At 34.2% G+C, this 18,152-nt stretch overlaps 3 protein-coding genes and 1 non-coding gene across 4 annotated transcripts; all 4 read right to left on the reverse strand.

Annotated features, from left to right (window-relative positions):
• Positions 1-1,275: 1,275 nt before the first annotated feature.
• LOC105140485 (ER lumen protein-retaining receptor-like) lies at positions 1,276-5,367 on the reverse strand. Its single transcript, XM_011047344.1, has 6 exons — positions 5,100-5,367; positions 2,452-2,717; positions 2,126-2,241; positions 1,803-1,876; positions 1,647-1,710; positions 1,276-1,566 (listed from the first exon to the last, which is right to left on the reverse strand). Exons 1-6 carry the CDS (start codon positions 5,188-5,190, stop codon positions 1,530-1,532), a joined length of 648 nt encoding a protein of 215 aa, XP_011045646.1. The 5' UTR covers positions 5,191-5,367; the 3' UTR covers positions 1,276-1,529.
• A 2,820-nt stretch (positions 5,368-8,187) lies between these two features.
• LOC105140486 (PLASMODESMATA CALLOSE-BINDING PROTEIN 3-like) lies at positions 8,188-10,654 on the reverse strand. Its single transcript, XM_011047345.1, has 3 exons — positions 9,930-10,654; positions 9,806-9,839; positions 8,188-8,692 (listed from the first exon to the last, which is right to left on the reverse strand). The coding sequence occupies exons 1-3, from the start codon at positions 10,258-10,260 to the stop codon at positions 8,479-8,481; spliced, it is 579 nt and encodes a 192-aa protein (XP_011045647.1). The 5' UTR covers positions 10,261-10,654; the 3' UTR covers positions 8,188-8,478.
• A 72-nt stretch (positions 10,655-10,726) lies between these two features.
• On the reverse strand, positions 10,727-10,808 carry TRNAS-GCU (transfer RNA serine (anticodon GCU)). Its single transcript has one exon. It is a non-coding gene; the product is annotated as a tRNA-Ser (tRNA).
• Positions 10,809-11,378: 570 nt separating this feature from the next.
• Positions 11,379-15,849, reverse strand: UBP2 (ubiquitin-specific protease 2). Its single transcript, XM_011047346.1, has 3 exons — positions 15,535-15,849; positions 12,326-15,111; positions 11,379-11,975 (listed from the first exon to the last, which is right to left on the reverse strand). The coding sequence occupies exons 2-3, from the start codon at positions 15,103-15,105 to the stop codon at positions 11,732-11,734; spliced, it is 3,024 nt and encodes a 1,007-aa protein (XP_011045648.1). The 5' UTR covers positions 15,106-15,111; positions 15,535-15,849; the 3' UTR covers positions 11,379-11,731.
• Between the last annotated feature and the right edge of the window lie 2,303 nt (positions 15,850-18,152).

The following is an 18,152-nucleotide window of genomic DNA, read 5'->3' on the forward strand; positions in this document are numbered from 1 at the left end:
ACATGGTTTAATTGAGAATTCAGTTTCATAATTGATTTCGTTTTGTTTTCTACAAGGTTATTGCTATCTCAAAAAATACCTCGGTATTGAGTTGATATTTGATTTTGTGATCATCTATTTTTATTATTATATAATTAAATAAAAAATAGTTTTTTAAAAAATTATAATATCAGTAGAGTTTTTAATCTGATTCATGGGCTTAGCTTGCCAACCTATGTTACTCAATTAATAGGTTTGACAAGTTTACCCACCTACCATATATATATATATATTGGCTTTTTATCTCTCTTTTGTTTTTAAAAAATATTGTTTGTCAATATTGGTTTGGTTAGAAAATAGTCTATATGGTTTATTTTGGTTTATTTTCTATAGGGTTACTACAATCTCAAATAAATATTTATTTCAGGATTAATGTTTAATTTAGTGAGAAACTATTTTTATTATATAACTAGATAAAAAAAGTTTATAAGAAAAGTTATCAAACCAAATAGAGTTCATGACTCAAGTTGTTAAGGGATCGATGTTAATCTAATATGTTGTTATCTTAATATTTTTTTTAAAAGATTTTAAAAGTTATCTTTTAAAAGTTAAGTTATGCTTTTATTGATTATTTAAGCTACCTTTGGATCTATAAAATTAATCAATTTAAGTTGGGCTAGATCCCATATAGTTTAATTGAAAATTTAAGTTAAGTAAAGAGCTTAAATGAGAGATTTTAAAATTGATTTACTTGACTAAATTTAATGACACTATAAAAAAAAACTCTTCATACTTTTAACATTCTGTTTTATATTTTTAAAAAATTAATTTGACTGAACCGACTATGAGTCAATAGATATGGGGTTGATCAAAGAAAGATGAGCTCGAGGAATTTTGTCACCACTGATGGTGAAGGTGATATACAAATGTTGATTCAAGGAGCGGTGAACTATAAAGAGAGCATGATTTCCCCAATTATCAACGATGAAACGTAATTATTAAATAGTTTTTTGAAATTCATTTGCAAATAAGAGTTATTGTAAAACTGTTTAGGTCTTCATGCATACTTTTAACTTGCAAATGCATAGCAAGCAAAGGCTCAAGGATGTTTGAGGTCTCTTGCTGGCAACAGATCACCACATTTCGTAAGTATCAAATTGGGAGTCCATTTATATCTTGCAGTGCCAAGTCTGTTTGACAATCCGAACCTCAAATAAGAAGCTGGGAGAATAGACAACAGGATGAGGTAATCAATTCGGAACTCAAAAAGAGACCCAAAGAGTTTCAGGTAGAATAGAGACAGCTTAAGCTTCCATAAACATGGATATAATAATCAATGCATTCAGTTTTTCTTCCATTGTAGAATGGTTCAATGTCATTTACTAGTAATTTTGCTACATATATGTTGTGTTCTAAAACTACTAATGTTGTGGCTTAAAATGCCATACTGAAGCAAACACAAACAGGATAAATTCAAGGGAAATAGAAGTCACAACCAAAATGCATACATAGCTAGTTTAGTCCAATAAATGCATATTCCAACCACTTTCTCAAGCTGGTAACTCAAGCCTCACATTGTTTTTCCAACTGCAACACAAAAATAAAATGTCATTTTCTATAATCATCAGCACAAGGCTGGAAGCTTTTCCTAAAGTTTAAAGACTAACCTCTGGAAATAATAATAGAAGAAGTCAGCATACAATAATGTCTGAACAGTTCCTGATATCCAAGCTGCGATGAAATTTAGATAGCAAAATATTAGTAATTTGTTTTATAGGGATATGCCTCCAAATGCACATGTGAATGTACTGAGGATGACATACTTATCCAGTGGACAAAGTGTGGCTCCGTAAAGTAGCGATAAACCCAGTTTAATATGTACAACGCTCTGTATGCGCTGCAGCAAATAAGAGTAACAAAGTTAACAGGGATTTTAAAGTGCAGCAAGTATGCAGAACATGGAGTTATAAACGTACTCAGCTTTCCTAGCAACACAAGAAAAATAAACAAAGAAATGACATTTACATATGACAACAATATGGTAATCAAGATTCAAAATTGAGGAAGAAAGAACTCCCACTGTAAAATACAAAAATACCTTATTGACCCAAGATAAAAACTAAAAAGATTATGCAATAAGAAATACCCAAGGAGAAAGACATATTGTCCTGTCAGGTTGTCAATATTTCTTGTCCTCTGCAACAGTACTAGTTGAGGAAGTATGGCAACCGCTTCCAGATACAAGGAGAATGTCCATGTTACCTGGAGAACCAAATTTCAAGATACAACAAAGTCAATACAGCCAATAAGAATAGCATAGGCCCAATCACTCTTAAAAGTATATGCATGCACACAGATGTATGCAGGCATATATGTCTGTATGTGTGCATGCATCACATTGCTGTTAACATCTTGGACAAACAATATATGAACTGAAGCATTCTAAATAATTAGATGGAAAGACATTGTTACCTCTCTAAAGGTAAATTTTTCATGTATTAGCAAGGCCAAAATTAAGCAGGGCAGCACAAGAAATAAATGCCGAAAGGTGTCATGGTCCTTGTCATAAGATCTCCGAACCAACTTGTGGCGTCGAATATACCAGACAATAGAGAATGAGCTTCCCAGGAATATCAATTTCATCACGGTGTTATAAAATGAGACATAATGAGTGAATATGTCTAAGTAGCGAGTGGCAAAAACAAGAGCATAGAGTTCCTGAGTCTTTAGAGAAATGCCTGCAAATAACACAGGGAAGTCAAAAGTCTATGACTAACAATTTGAAAGAGAGAACTCCTACTTCACAGAGCTATTAAAAGGTCAAAAGAGGATGTGTCTGGTTGAATGAAAAGGCTCACAAACCCATTCGTTTGGCTATTAATTATGCAACACGATAATTTAGATATGTGTTTGGGTGTGCATGACAACATGGGGCAAAACACTGTTACTTGCAAAATCCTGTTTTAAAAGCATGACCAACATATATAGCAACCTCTTTAGAAGAATTCCTCATTCTAACCACACAAGCACAATCATGATCGAGCTAGGAAATGGCTCCAGGGAGTAGGTGACTTAATAACTCAACCCATCCACTCCTAGTGAAAACAAGAAAGCAAGAAAAACCATTTTGAATCATATTGCTAGTTCTGTCAGATGGTCCTCAACCAGCAATTTATTCCATCATAACCATTTTGAATCATATTGCTAGTTCTGTCAGATGGACCTCAACCAGCAATTTATTCCATCATAGCAACCTACAATTAAAGCATAGTTCAGTTGCCAAACTCTGATATTTTTCCTAATTGATGTATCCCTCAAGAGGAAGAAATTTCTTAACATCTTTTGCAGTCTTATGTATGAAAACAAGAGGACAGGAGGACATACCAAACAAGCATACCAACAATAACCAGCTATTTCATCGCTAAAACTCAGCAAAATTATGTGCAGACATACAATTGAGTTCGAAATGTCGACTAAAACAAAATTCAATCAAAAGAAGGTTTGTTGCTCACTGTAGCAAAACAAAATGAACGTTATCACTGATAAGCAAAACATCTTCCGACCATCACCTTCACCCTACTGCTTTCAAACCACACTGCAATTACCTGAATCAATATGTAATTCTGCCATGGCAATACATTTTAATGACCTCTCTTAAATCTCAAGCTATTCCAATCTGATGACCTTCTTTCTCTTTCACATTGAAATAAAAACATCTCACTTCATTTCACTGTTTATCTCATGCCATATCTTCTTCAACTACCCCTGCTATTACTAGATTCAGTCTAAGATTACACTCAGGGACGGCATAGTCCCATATCATCACAATTTCTCAATTGTTTCTAGTTACAGTTTTACTTGCATTGAAGCCCTAAATGCTACCATACAAAAACTTTGCTAAACATTACATAAACATCAGGAAACAACGTTCACAAACTGAAATTCTTTCAATTATGAAGCTCAATGCATATTCCCTACGGAAAAGCTGCTTGGAATACAGGGTTAAACTATTTTCTCTATGTTCGTAAGCTGTTTTTAATCATTCATTCTAATACATTCTCTCTCTAATATACCATACACCTACACCACCAACATGATAAAAACTATTCATATTATCTAACCAACAGAAGACATCACCAAAAGAATTCATAAAATGCATTCAAATCAAGCACAATACTCCTCTCCTTATCTCTCTATTAACCAAAAAAAGAACACATTTTGAGTCAATAAAACCAAACAAAATCCCCTCACTACTTTCACCTAAAATAACCCATTTCATCGAAATACAAACCCATCTTGAAAAAAAAGCAGAAACCCATTTACCATTTACAATAAAGATGCAAAATTTATAGCAAAATACACACTTCAAAGCAAACCCATTAACCAAAACGCACCCAAAAACAGAAAAAATCTCACTTCATTTCACTGTTTATCTCATGCCATATCTTCTTCAACTACCCCTGCTATTACTAGATTCAGTCTAAGATTACACTCAGGGACGACATAGTCCCATGTCATCACAATTTTTCAATTGTTTCTAGTTACAGTTTTACTTGCATTGAAGCCCTAAATGCTATCATACAAAAACTTTGCTAAACATTACATAAACATCAGGAAATAACGTTCACAAACTGAAATTCTTTCAATTACGAAGCTCAATGCATATTCCCTACGGAAAAGCTGCTTGGAATACAGGGTTAAACTATTTTCTCTATGTTCGTAAGCTGTTATTAATCATTCATTCTAATACATTCTCTCTCTAATATACCATACACCTACACCACCAACATGATAAAAACTATTCATATTATCTAACCAACAGAAGACATCACCAAAAGAATTCATAAAATGCATTCAAATCAAGCACAATACTCCTCTCCTTATCTCTCTATTAACCAAAAAAAGAACCCATTTTGAGTCAATAAAACCAAACAAAATCCCCTAACTACTTTCACCTACAATAACCCATTTCACCGAAATACAAACCCATCTTGAAAAAAAAGCAGAAACCCATTTACCGTATAAAGATGCAAACTTTATAGCAAAATACACACTTTAAAGCAAACCCGTTAACCAAAACGCACCCAAAAACAGAAAAAATCAAAACTTCTAATACATACCGGCACATGATTTGATGGTGTGGATCTTAAGGAGCAAAACAAGAACACTAGCCAGATGGGTCATGTCCCCTACTAATCTGAATATATTCATTATTTTTCTTTATATATATTTGTATATAAAGTAGTGGGGTTTTCTTTTTCTGGGTTTTGTTTGGATCAAACGGATAATGTTTTGTGTTCAAAGATCTGCTGCAGCTCCTGTTTTTTGCAGATCTCTCCGATTGTCTTACGAGAGAGAGAATTTTTTGGCCTTTTTTTATTTTATTTTTTTATTAACTAATTTAATTTAATTTTATGGTAATATAATTTTAATGGGCCCAGGACTATTACAAAAATGGGCCGGACATTGATGGGCCTTTCCCTACTTAGATATGAGGCTCCTTGGTAGACGACATGTCGCATAAGTGGCATGTCAAGTTTTGTTTCCAGCAACCTCTTTTTCGTTAATGGACGACCAGGCAGTAATTATGATATGCTGCCACTAGACCTCATGGTCACGTAACCCTTATTAAGTCATGCTTAATGTATGACTGGCTTAGAGACATGGTTGATTTTTATTTTTTTTAAGATATAATTTTTTTAAGGTATAAATTATACTACATAAAAGTAAAAAATATATGTTTTTTTTATATACATCTCATAAAAAAACCAATCACACCTTTATCTCAAACACCTTTTTAGTTTTTTTCCACACAGTCAAATTATATTTTTTAAAATTCTTAATTTATTTTTAATTTTAAATTAGTTTTTTAAGTGTTTTAAATTGTTTTAATATAATGATATCAAGAATAAATTTTAAAAAATAAAAATATTTTAAAAAATATTTTCTGCCATGTTTCCAAATAAGTTGAAGTAAAAAACTAAATGATGCTCCAATGTTTACAGCCTAATTTCTTTGAGCCTTAATCTTCTGTTCCTCCAATTCTTTTGTCAATTTAATTCATGTAATCACCTTTGTTTACATGCTATATAATATACTAGTATATTAATTCATGCTTCATGTTGAATTAAAAATATTAAGAGCATAAAAAATAGTTGAAATGTTTTAAATTAAATAATTATGATAGATTTAAGTATTTTGGATTTGGCAATTATACCAACCTAACCGACTTGGGTTTGACATCCAAGTAATTTAGGTGTTGCTTGTTTGTCTAATTCAAGTAAATATGTATTCAACGTCATTTTCTGAATTTAAAAATAATAAAATAATAATAAAATACTAAAATATCTCCCATCATTATAGAAAATTACATAAAAACAATTTAAAAGAACAAGAAATACCCTCACATACAAAACTTATTTTTTGTCTTTTCAAAGATCAAATATGTATTTGAATTATTTAATAGTTTGTAAAATATCAAACCTCTTAGTTTTGTTAAACTTGGGGGATAGAATAATTTTTTTACTAGGAAAATAATCAAAAAAACCTACCATACCTTGCTGAAAAGTTTAATGACCAATAACCCTATGAAAAATACTAAAATACCCCTACAACTAGGGGTTCAATTTTTTCAACCGCAAAATAATAATTTAATTTTATGTGAAAAGATAGCATTAGCATTATCTCAAACTTTTAGAACTTATAAAATTCGTTGTACAAGTCTTTAATAGATTGTGTCTCGGTCCATAGTACACTTGCACATGGTTACCAGATCCAAATTTTGTGGGTCTAACAATTATTCCAGACCTAAACACCTCAGGTGTGGCAATCATATTAGACCCGTGCCTAGATTTGACACCAAACATGGTTATAGATCTAAATAGCTTGGTCCTGAAATTATTACTAGACTCAAGGTGCTTGGATGTGATGACTATGCCAGACTTAGGCAAGCAACAAATAAAAATAGGGTAATTATGCATTTTAGTTTTTAAAAGAAAAAAAAGAAAAAGAAAAAACACAAATAATCAATCACCGGTAGTAGTGTAACAATGATATGTCAACACATACTGCATCATGTGGAAGAGGTCATGACAACGCATCTATTTATATGATAGATGACTAGATTTGGCTATAGAGAAGTGTCTTAGGTGCCTTCTTAATAGTATGGGCGCTGCTCACTCGATAGGAAATGTAAAACACTTGCCAACAGTTTTTCGATTAAAAAATAAAAATTATAATATGAAAAATACTAAAACACCTCTCCCAGTCTTCTTAATTACACAAAATATCCATATAAAAATACCAAAATATCCCTAAATGTAAAGTTTCTTTTTTGTTTTTTCTGATACTAAAAGCATTATTTAAGTGTACGTGAAAATTAAAAAAATCCTAAATACCCTTGTGGAAGAAAACCAAAGAAATTTTACTACTCGTGAAAATATAAAAAATTAAATGAAACAACTATTATGATCCACGAAAAAAAAAATCTATTGATCTACATATTTCCCTACATCATTTAGTTTTTGTTACAATCTCCAAAATAACATTTCTGGTAATGTTTTTATTTGATTGTTTTTAGCTGCCACATAGTATATTTCTCTAAATTTTCTTTCACTGCGGATTGTTACGCATGGTTAAAATGAGATCTGTATAATGTTGATAGGAATGTGACTCCATGGTTGGTCGCTGCTTGGTATCCTCCTTTGGACAGCACATTCAAGGCCAATACAGAGAAGCGGAAAGTATGAGAGTCGAGATGGAGGACTTGCTGTCACGGCAGTTTTGCAGCATTTAAATGATTGTTTATATATATACTCAGTGAATGCACTTACTGGAACACAAGTGTTTCTTTCCTTTTGCCTGTGTGCAAGACCTCATCAATTCTAGCTGATCATAAATATACCGAGTTCATCCATGTTGTAGGCCATAATTTGAAAAGAAAATGGCCTACGCATCTTTAAGCATTTCCTTGTTGATGATGTGAAGTTGCGAGTTAGGAGTTGGGTGCTCTAGGATAGATAGATAGATAGATTCATTGTATTCCAACTCTTATAATATATTGTAATTGCATTGACCTTCTTTTTTTAATATATCACAATATGTGGTTAGAAAATCATATGCTGGAGCAGATAAATGGTTTAAGTGGGATATAAGTTCCATCTCAAGCAAGAAGATACCTAAAATCGTAAGCCAACTAACGCTGCTGCAGGTTCATTCGAAAAAAAGTTTAAAAGGGCTGCATTTGCCGGAGAATTGGGTGCATGCAACCCACCTCTACTTGATATAAGCCACTGTTTAATGGTAGCATTCAGGAAACAAAGATTATGGTCTGGCTCCCAGTGCAGGCAAGCCACTGGATGGTTTGGTTTTGGTATGGATAAAAAAATGGAAATCTAATATCAGATCAGGAGCGGACTTTCCTTCTGGGTGATGTATTTAGCTAAAAAATTAAGCGCAACCAGCTCTGCTTTCGCCATATTGCAGCTCTGGCTTGAATGACTACATGGGCCGAAATGTGAATGAGAAAACAAGCAAAAGGCACAGGGGCAGTAAGGTTACATTGACCATAAAACCTAAAGAAGCTTTAGAATTGTCCAGCAGTGGAGTGTTTCCAGGGTTCAGACCGGTGGTGCCACCACTGGATGGCGGTGTTTGAAAGCTGGGGTTAGCGGCTGGTGTAGTGCTTGTAGTGGTACCAGTCCCTCCGGCAGTGCTGGAGATTCAAATGATTTATGCAGTTAGTCACTAAAATGAAAGACAGCATAGCGAACCAAGAGAATCCAACAAACTCACTGAGTTCTCTGACATGCATTGAGTTTGTTCACTTGAAAAAGATTAGCCTGAGTTGTCAGAATTGTATACTGTCTGTTATTTTCCCAATTATTTCTCCATTTGCACTATTTTTTCAAATAAATTTTACAAGTGTTTCTAATTTGAAAAAACTCTCCACGATTTACCTAACTAGTGTTAACTTAGCATCATTTCTCTTTCACAGAGTTCAGAAGCAATACAAGTTTTTAGCATAGCATCAGATGCAGATACCATTATGTAACAGAAGTTCTGGCTGCTTTTCAAACATGGTCCAGCCTCTAATGAAGATGCAGGAGTAAAAACTCTCGAACACTGTAGCTACTACTTAGCAGGTTACCATTGCCCTATAAAGGGCAACCTGGCCTGTATGTAGACAGAATCATGTATCATGGGGCAGACAAATTTTGCACAATTACAGCGAACAGTTGAATGAATCACTCTATTCCTAGGTGTTTGACTCACCCTCTTGTCTCCAGGGTTCTGTCCACTATATATAGTTGGACTACAGGGCTAATCTAACTGTTCGAAACAATGAAGGGTATTGTCCTGTCAAAATATTTGACAGAGCCAGGGATTGGTAACAGTGTCTATTCGCCCTTATTTTGCAAGAGGTGCATGAAGGAAATGAAATGCGCATAATAATGCGTACCATACTCAAAAAACTATTCATGAGTCTAATTTTTCTGATGTAGCTAAATAATAGAAAGAACCCTTGACGTGAAGATGAAGTTATGCTTAATTATCAGATTTAATCCATTTATTAACTATATTTGTAGGCACTCGGATTTTGTATTAGTACTCTTTGCTCCTTTATGTTTGATCACGAATCTGAAATCACCCATCCACCATGCATGCTTTAGGAAGCACTGATGCCTCATGTGAACCTAAACAACAAATTACTTAAAACCCTATTTTGAGCATCTTAAGAACCTAAAAAACTCATAAAATTCGAAAGAAATATTCTGCAAAAGAAGGGCCAACAAAAGATCGGTCATATGATTCATTTCAAGCATACCTTAGGGAAGATGGATACATACAAGATCCATAACCTACAGCACGAAAACCAAGAAAAGTCAAGCCACAATATATAAGAGTAATGCTAAGCTAGAGAGGAAAAAAAGAAGTAGGGGGGACTCAACTGGGATCGCTTTTGGAAGCACTAGCAGTGCCAGAGAAGTCACAAGAGCCAGGAGCCATGGCTTTCCTTTGAAAGTAACTATTGAATGCGTAAGAAGCATGAGCCTGGATTGTGTTAGGCAAGAAACACAGCCCACTAGACTGTATTGGAGTACAGTCAGCACCAGAAGCACATGCATAGTCAAGTGCAGCTTGCAAGGCTTGGTTACTTGCGTCACTCCTTGCCACACACCAGGTCCCTCCCTCTACCACCGCTGGCAAAAAGACTGCACTCCCAAGAACGTGAATTGCAAAGAAGACAAATAACAGTTTGTTAGGGAGTACTTTTGCCATGGAAGAGACTAGCTAGAGTGCGTTATAGGGTGGTGGGTTTAGAGAATATGTGGTGTGTTTAGTTTGTAGAGCAAGGGAGAGATTGAGAAAGAGGAGAGTGGGAGCTGGATTCTTTTAGTCTTTTTCTTTGCTTCTTTTTGGGCTTTTGCTTCTTTTTCTTTTTGCTGTCTGTCTATTTATATAAGAACATTTTGTTTTGAACGCTAGCTGTTGAAGGAATTTAATGTGGTGAGTAAATGAATACATGAATCATGAAATGCATCTAAAAAGTGGTATGAAAATCGAAGGTAGAGTGAGTCCATTTTACAGTTACTTGCCTTGGATTACAAGGCTGATGATCAGCATATGAGGGGAAAGATGGAAGGGTTTCAACGATGCATAAGATCTGTCTAGAAGATATTCCAGGTGCAAAATGAAGGTCTTTAAGGCTCTAGCAAATATTTAAGGGGCAAAAACAAAAACAATTCGTCGCCTGAGAGATTCGAACTCTCGCGGGGAAACCCCATGTACTTAGCAGGCACACGCCTTAACCACTCGGCCAAAGCGACATTGCTGACGTTGACAGCTGACAAATTATATTAGTTCACTACATGGAGTGATAGTTTGCCCCTTGTTAACAGTTTAAAGACATTTCCTTAAAATCATGTCATCTCTGGCAAAAATGAATTACATAAAAATAATGTCCAGTAAGAGAGTCAAAAAAATAAGATGGATCGATTCGGAATTCAGAAAATCATTAGTGTCGTGCTTTTTTTTTTTTTTTATCCTTTTTGTAGAGGAATTAATCACATTCTTTGTTGTTGTTTTTGTTTTCTAATAGCTACAAGTGGCTCTCTTTTTTATTCCACTCACAAAGGTGCCAAGTTTTGCCATTCGCCCTTATCTCCCTCCAGGCACAATGAAAACAAGCTGTCTCTGAAGCTAACCTCAGTTCTGATCAATTCTCGCAGCCAGGTATAGCAATGTAACTGGTATTGCCTCTAAATCCATAAGTAGGCGAGGACTGCCTTTTACTAGACCAGCAATGAAGGGGAAGAAGAGGACACCATCACATGCTACAAAGATTTAGCCAGTATTGCAAAAATCAAAACTATAGAAAATTGCTATGACGTGAAAGGGAGATAAGAGACTCGTAACATGATTCTTTTTTCCCCTCGAAAAGACATATCTCAGCTGATAATAGTACAGCAAACAATCAAAAGAATTACCAGGCCCAGTATCCCAGAAAACATTCAGATTCTAGTAACTAGAAGTCCCTGGACAATGGGACACGAAAGAAAATGGAGAAATAATATTTTCTCATGATGTAATTTTATGATGTACGTATTTGAGCTAATTGCATGTCAAAAATTTGGGTATCAGGATATGAGGTAATGGTTGTTGTACACTCTCACTTCTCAAGTTGTGTTTCGCTCCCTCCCCTTGGGGGTTTGCTGTGTAGCTCCAATTGAGGAATCACATGGAAAACAAATCAATTTGATATTTTCTCATAAAATAATAAATAGGCATCACAACGAAGAACTTCTTCCAGAGAAACCTCTCGCACATGGGCGTCACTGGCGTAATACCACACAGAACCCCCATGTTCTTTGTCAACCTTGCCTTTGCCCCTCGCATCTCCCCTGACATATGCAATGTAGTGACCTCCCCTCATTGTTCCTGAATGCTCCACCACCCCAAGCAGTCGATACACGTAACTCTGTGTGTCAACACACCTGTAAATGCTCAATGATGTGACAATTGTAGTTAATTACATGACAATTTTCATTGCAAAACAAAGTTCACGTGGGGAAAGTTTAATTCAGGAATCAAATCAAGCATAAGAAACTCATTCATTCTCACAAATCTTGCATTTGAAATGTAACTAGAATTCACAATGAAATTCACTTTAGCCATTGAAAACACGATCGCCAAAGCAAGTGCATATATTAGACCCCCAGGAGAAAAATAGCTCTATTTATAGCTTATCTTAACATCACAAATACTTAAAGAGATGAAAAAACAATGGGACTATAACATCAAATTATTTATAGTCAAATCAAAGATAGTTCTGAGTGATAGGCACCTGGGATCCATATAAGGTCTAAGATCAAGTACATCTCGGAAGTTAACATGGCCATTCAATTTACTTAAACGACCACGAGCATCTTGACTGAACCTCTTCAAATGAACCGTTAGAATAGGTGGTGCTTTATCAATAAGGACCCTCTTAGTTGCATCCCTCTTTACATTCAGTTTTTTTAAAGTTTTATCCCCATCTTCATTTACATCTGATTCACAATTGCCAGGGAAGTTGCAGTCACTCTGCTCATCTTTAGCAATGGTATATCCATTACTGCTTGTCTCATCAACACTACAAGAATCAACAGGTGGACCACTCAAAGTTTCTCGATTACATGATTCATAGCAACCAGAACTATGTGATACATTCATCTCATATTTCCTTAGTTCGCTTTGAGAAATAAATGGTTCCATCTCTGTCTGAACAATTTCAGCATGTATGAATTTCTTATTTGGGCAGCCATTACCTGAAACAAAAACTTCAGGTGTGGAGTTGCAAAGGTTATTAGGGATCGTATCTCCATCCTCAAAGCTTCCGACCTCTGTGGAGCATGAGATGTTCTTGTCTAAACTCACTGAATCACTTTGTATTTGAGTCTCATCTCCATTTATTGAAGCTTTTGGAGATATTTTAGATTGCTTGTTCTTTGCATCCAACCTTTGCTCTCGCAGGATATTTGAACAGTTCTCACATTCCCAAGCATTATCATTTGAGAGAAGTTCTGGCTTTATAAAAAGGGCCAAACAACTCTCTAAAGACACTGGAGAATCAGAATCATCAACTTCATCCGGATCAGACTCACTGCTAATTCCTGCAATAAAACTTGGTAAAGCAACCTCATTACCTAATGAGGGCCCTGCAACAGGGGCTGCAGAAACCTCAGGCTCATTGAACAAGTCACCAATGCCATCAAATTCCGTGTCATCTTGTCCGCAGCCCACAAAAGATGAGGCAGCCTCAGATTCTCCTTTCATAATCTCCCTGTCAGTAAAGCCCTCTTCTTTGTATGGAAGCAAAAGAACTTCCGAGCTTTGAACCTGTAATGGAACCTCCTCTTCCCAAGGATTGACAGAAGAAGATTCTGGTTTTTTATTTGGCTCCCCATCAATTGAAGAAGCCTGGCAAGTCTCTGTCAAGTCATCATTGGGAATATTAACTTTGTCTCCACATTGCTGACCTGCTGCAAGAACATTGTTTTCTTTAGCAAAATCATGTTCTGATGTGGTTTCAGCTCCAATATAATCCATCCAGAAGTCATCAAATGAACTTGCTATTTGCTCCATTGTAGTCGCAACAGCTTGCTTACTATCAGATTCAATAACAGCAGCCAAATTCTGTGAAACTACGCCACTTACATCGACCACAGTAGTTGGGGCAGTGGAACCTGGTGCTAGAGTGTTATCTGAAGAAGCTACTGTGTTTTCTGTGAGAGGCACAGCTGACTGTGTTTGGCATGGAGAATCACTCTGGACTGATGGTTTTGAAACACTTTGAGCTGGCATTGAATCTGTATTTCTGTTAATCTTAGGCTGAACCTTTCCCCCTCTCTTTGGAGGCAGCTTCGTTTTCTTTGCTTGAGAGACCGGTTGGACTTTTTTAGTTGGAGGTTTCTTAGTTGGAACTGGAAGTGAGAGATCTAGAAACGGCTCATGCACGGTTGAGGAGTGCCCGCATTCTACACAACAAACAGTGCTAGAAATCAGCCCCCCAAAAGCAGAATCCACAAAAGTAGGACCATGTTTTGGAGGAATGCCATCTTCCTCGAAAGCATCTCTTCGCTTTCTAACTGTCAACTCTTCAGTAGACAGCCCATCAAGTAAGCAGCGGAGCAATTCATGACTGTCTTGCTGCTGATACCCCCTAAATTGGGGAGCCTTGGAACAGACAGACCCAAAAAAGGATTTCGGATTGATTACATTCCTAAAACCAGTTTCAGCTTTTAGATCAGTGAATAGCTTCTTTAAAGAACTTGATATAGGTCCAAAAGATGCCTCTTCACTTGAGAAGTAGTCACGCAACTTGTTCATAGCTAGAATATTCTGCATGACTGAATTAAAGAAGCAAGTGTTCCCAAGATTAACCAAGCCTCTCACCACATGACCACTTCTTCCCTCTAAACCAATTGTCATGGTGCCTTCTGCATTAAGTTCACTAATAACACTACCTCTTCCAAACCACACATCCTCAACATCCGCCGATGACTCTTTAGACGATTGTGCCTTGATCATCTTTACAACCTCAAACACTGCATCTTTTTTCTCACCATTTTCCCCTGTTTTCTCAGCAGGAATTAGAGTATTGCACAGGAAGCACCATCGAAGTTGAGGGTTTTCCCATTGGAAGACCAAAGGATGGCGGTTCTGCTTGGAATGACGAACTGCATGGCTCTGAGAAGTTGTTGGCAAACCAATTCCTCCACATGCTAAATGCCCACATTCTAAACAAACCCAAATGGCTTTCGACTCTGACTTTGAATCAACCGAACCACTTCCTTTCTTCTTAACTTGTTTACCCTTCCCCTTAGCCCCCTTCCTATCACCAACAGCTTCTCGACAATCCTCACACCTAAAAGAATCCGAAGAACTAATTTTCTCTGACAATTTGTTTGCATCAAAACCCTTGTCAAAGTGAGGACACAATTTTCTCTCTTTCACTACTGTAACCCCATCAACATCTTCAACATTGAGATTTGTTTGTTGAGGCACACTCTTGGGAGAATGGCCAGCAACCCGCTTCTCCTTCTGCAGTGGCCGAGTCTTTTTCTTATTAGCCCTTTTCCCCATTGGTCCCTAAAAGCAATCCATTCAAATAAAAACATTGAACACTACCAAAACAAACCAACAATTCAAAGAACACCATAACAGTCAACAACAGCCCAAATTGAGCCAGACAACACTATAAAACCAATCCACCATACCACAGACAACTTGAATAGCAATTTCAAACATCAAAGAACAGAAACAAAAAAGATAACTCTAAGAAAAAAAACTAATAAGCAAAAAACAGCCATCCATCTAAATTCACTATCCACTAATAAAAATCCTAATTTTGAAGAGAACCCAGATGAGGATTTGGAATAAACAGTGCAAAGCAAGAATCTTTTCGAGTAAAACATTACAGGTTAAACAAGAGCTAATAATACCAAGCAATCACATACAGCTTAAAAGCTAAAACCCAGAAAAGATAAGACAGATAGAGAAGTAGGGATTTACCTCAAAACCAGTAGAGGAAAATGAGGGACAGAGATTCAAATAATAAATTTTATTTGAGTAAATAATTGAGGGGTTACTGGGGAAAATTGATTGGAATCCAATAGGAAAGAAGAGAGACAGAGTACGAAAGAGAAAGGGTTGTGTTTGGCGCACCCTTTGGTCCTGTGGGAAAACTGCACTGCTGCTTGCCTTGGCGCTACAGGAAAACAAGAGGAGCTGAGGGTGAAAGTGAAAAAAACAGAGGTATCTGGGGGGGAATCGAGAATGGTAGGGTTTACTTTTACCTCTCAAAAGTAGGACTGCAGTTTTTTTTTTTTTTTAACAAAAATTTATTGCAAGCATTTAAGGTGCGAAGGATGAGATTTGAGGGCTAGCCCTTGGTGGGCTATACTGTACTCCTGGTACCGCATATTGTGTGTATTTAATATTTTTTTTATTTTAAATTAATATATTTTTATTTTTTAAATAGTTTTAATATATTGATGTTAAAAATAATTTTTTAAAAATAAAAAAATATTAACATATATTTTACCATGAAAATTTATTTAAAAAATAATTATAACTATACTTTTAAACAAACTTGTAGTTTTTTTTTAAAAAATAAATTATTCTATTTTAAATTAATTTTTTATTTTAAATTATTTTATTTTATTTTTTATCATTTCAATATAACAATATCCAAAATAAAATAAAATAAATATTATTTTAATATATTTTTAAATAAAAGATGTTTGAAAAATAATTGTTATAACAATATCAAACAGTTTCTAATTTATTTCATACACTACGGTACACAATTATACAATTAAATATGTTTTTTGATGTTTAACATCAAATTTGTTTATTGGAAACTAAAAATTTTATTTGTATATTTAATAAAATAAAATAAGAATTATATATACTAATAAATAGTAATAAATATGTTGATTCCAACTAAAAATTAATTCAAAAAATTCAGATAGAGATATTATTTCTTATTAAAAAAGATATGAATATTTATTTCAGTCTAAAATTGAATCCTTAAAATTTTAATTGATTTTAATAAATAAAATTAAATTTTATATCTATTAACAAAAAAATTAAAAAAAATCAAATGACGAAAAAATTTAAAAAAAAAAGAAAAAGAAAAAACCATGGGTAACTATTACAATTCATGGTGAATTGTGTCTTTTTTTTCTATTGTATTTTTATTATTTTTTATATCTATTTTATCCCACATGTTCATAATTTTAAATGTTGTTTCGTGACTTACCAATAATCAATTTTTCAAAACCAAACTATAATTGTTAAATGAAAAGCAAAACAAACCAATATATATATATATATATACATTGCTTATATGAACAATATTTTTTACTCAAATCTTTTAATTGTTTCTTATAATATTACTAGTTTACTTTCAACCATTAATTTTTTTTTAACTTTTTTAAAATAAATAATTGAACCTCATATTTTTTATTTTTTTTAATGATATATTAAATAAATTTTAGTTAACTCAAATTAATTCATCAAATTTATAAACTAAATTATGAATTCTAATAAGATTAATAACATTTTTTATTTTAATTATACAACTAAAAAAATAAAAATTAATTTAAAATCAATCCAATATTAAAATGTGAAATAAAATAAAAAATCAAATCAAAATAAATTTAATATTAAAAAATAAAATAAAATAAAAATTCATTAATAAAGGTTTTTTTAAAAAAATAGGTCAGTTTAGACATATAAGCTTAAGTGGATTAGTGTGTTAATGCCTTAAAAAATATATTACCATTAAATTTTTCTCATTGAATGAAATTTATTAACAACATATTTGATTATTTTTTTGTTGTTGTTGGTATAGTGACAACCAACTATTATTATTATTATTATTATTTTACAATTGTTATTGTTGAAAACAGGAACTGTTCAGATTGCAAGTTTCTTGAAGAAGAAAAGTACATTATGATAGAAACAATAGCAACTTTAAGTAGCCTTACAGAAAGAGTAAAAGAAGGAAATAACAGCCCACGTTTAACAACCTATTACGTGGTAATAGATTAAGTCAAAATTAAAATAACTACTCCCTAAACAGCTGGGATTTATTAAAGAAGCAGTAGCACAGAATCTGTTAATTGCACAACTAACTACAAGCTAACAATTTCTCCCTTAAACTGAATGCACCTTGCAATCAGTTTACATATGGTTCTTGACAAACACCTAGCATACTCCAAAGCTTCACAAATGCATCTAACTTGAGAGGTTTTGTCATTATATCTGCAATTTGGTCTTGACTATTGCAATGCATCATTTCCACAGTTCCAGCGTTTATAAGCTCACGCAGAAAATAGAAACGAACGTCTATATGCTTGCTGCGTCCATGCATTACTGGATTCTTTGCAAGTTTGATAGCTGAGCTACTATCACAATGAACTATAGGCTTATTGACACGACTAAAAGGTTGATGTCTTCTCCCAAGTGTAGGAGTGTCGAAGTAATAAATAACCCGGCAAGACCGGGGTCGAACCACAGGGAGGTTAATTGTACAAATTATAAACAACAATTATAAAACAACAATAACAACAACAACAATAGTAATAATAATAATAACAATAACAATAATAATAATAATAATA

Source organism: Populus euphratica, unplaced genomic scaffold, assembly GCF_000495115.2.
Source record: "Populus euphratica unplaced genomic scaffold, PopEup_1.0 scaffold274.1, whole genome shotgun sequence".
In the NCBI taxonomy this organism is placed as follows: domain Eukaryota; kingdom Viridiplantae; phylum Streptophyta; class Magnoliopsida; order Malpighiales; family Salicaceae; genus Populus; species Populus euphratica.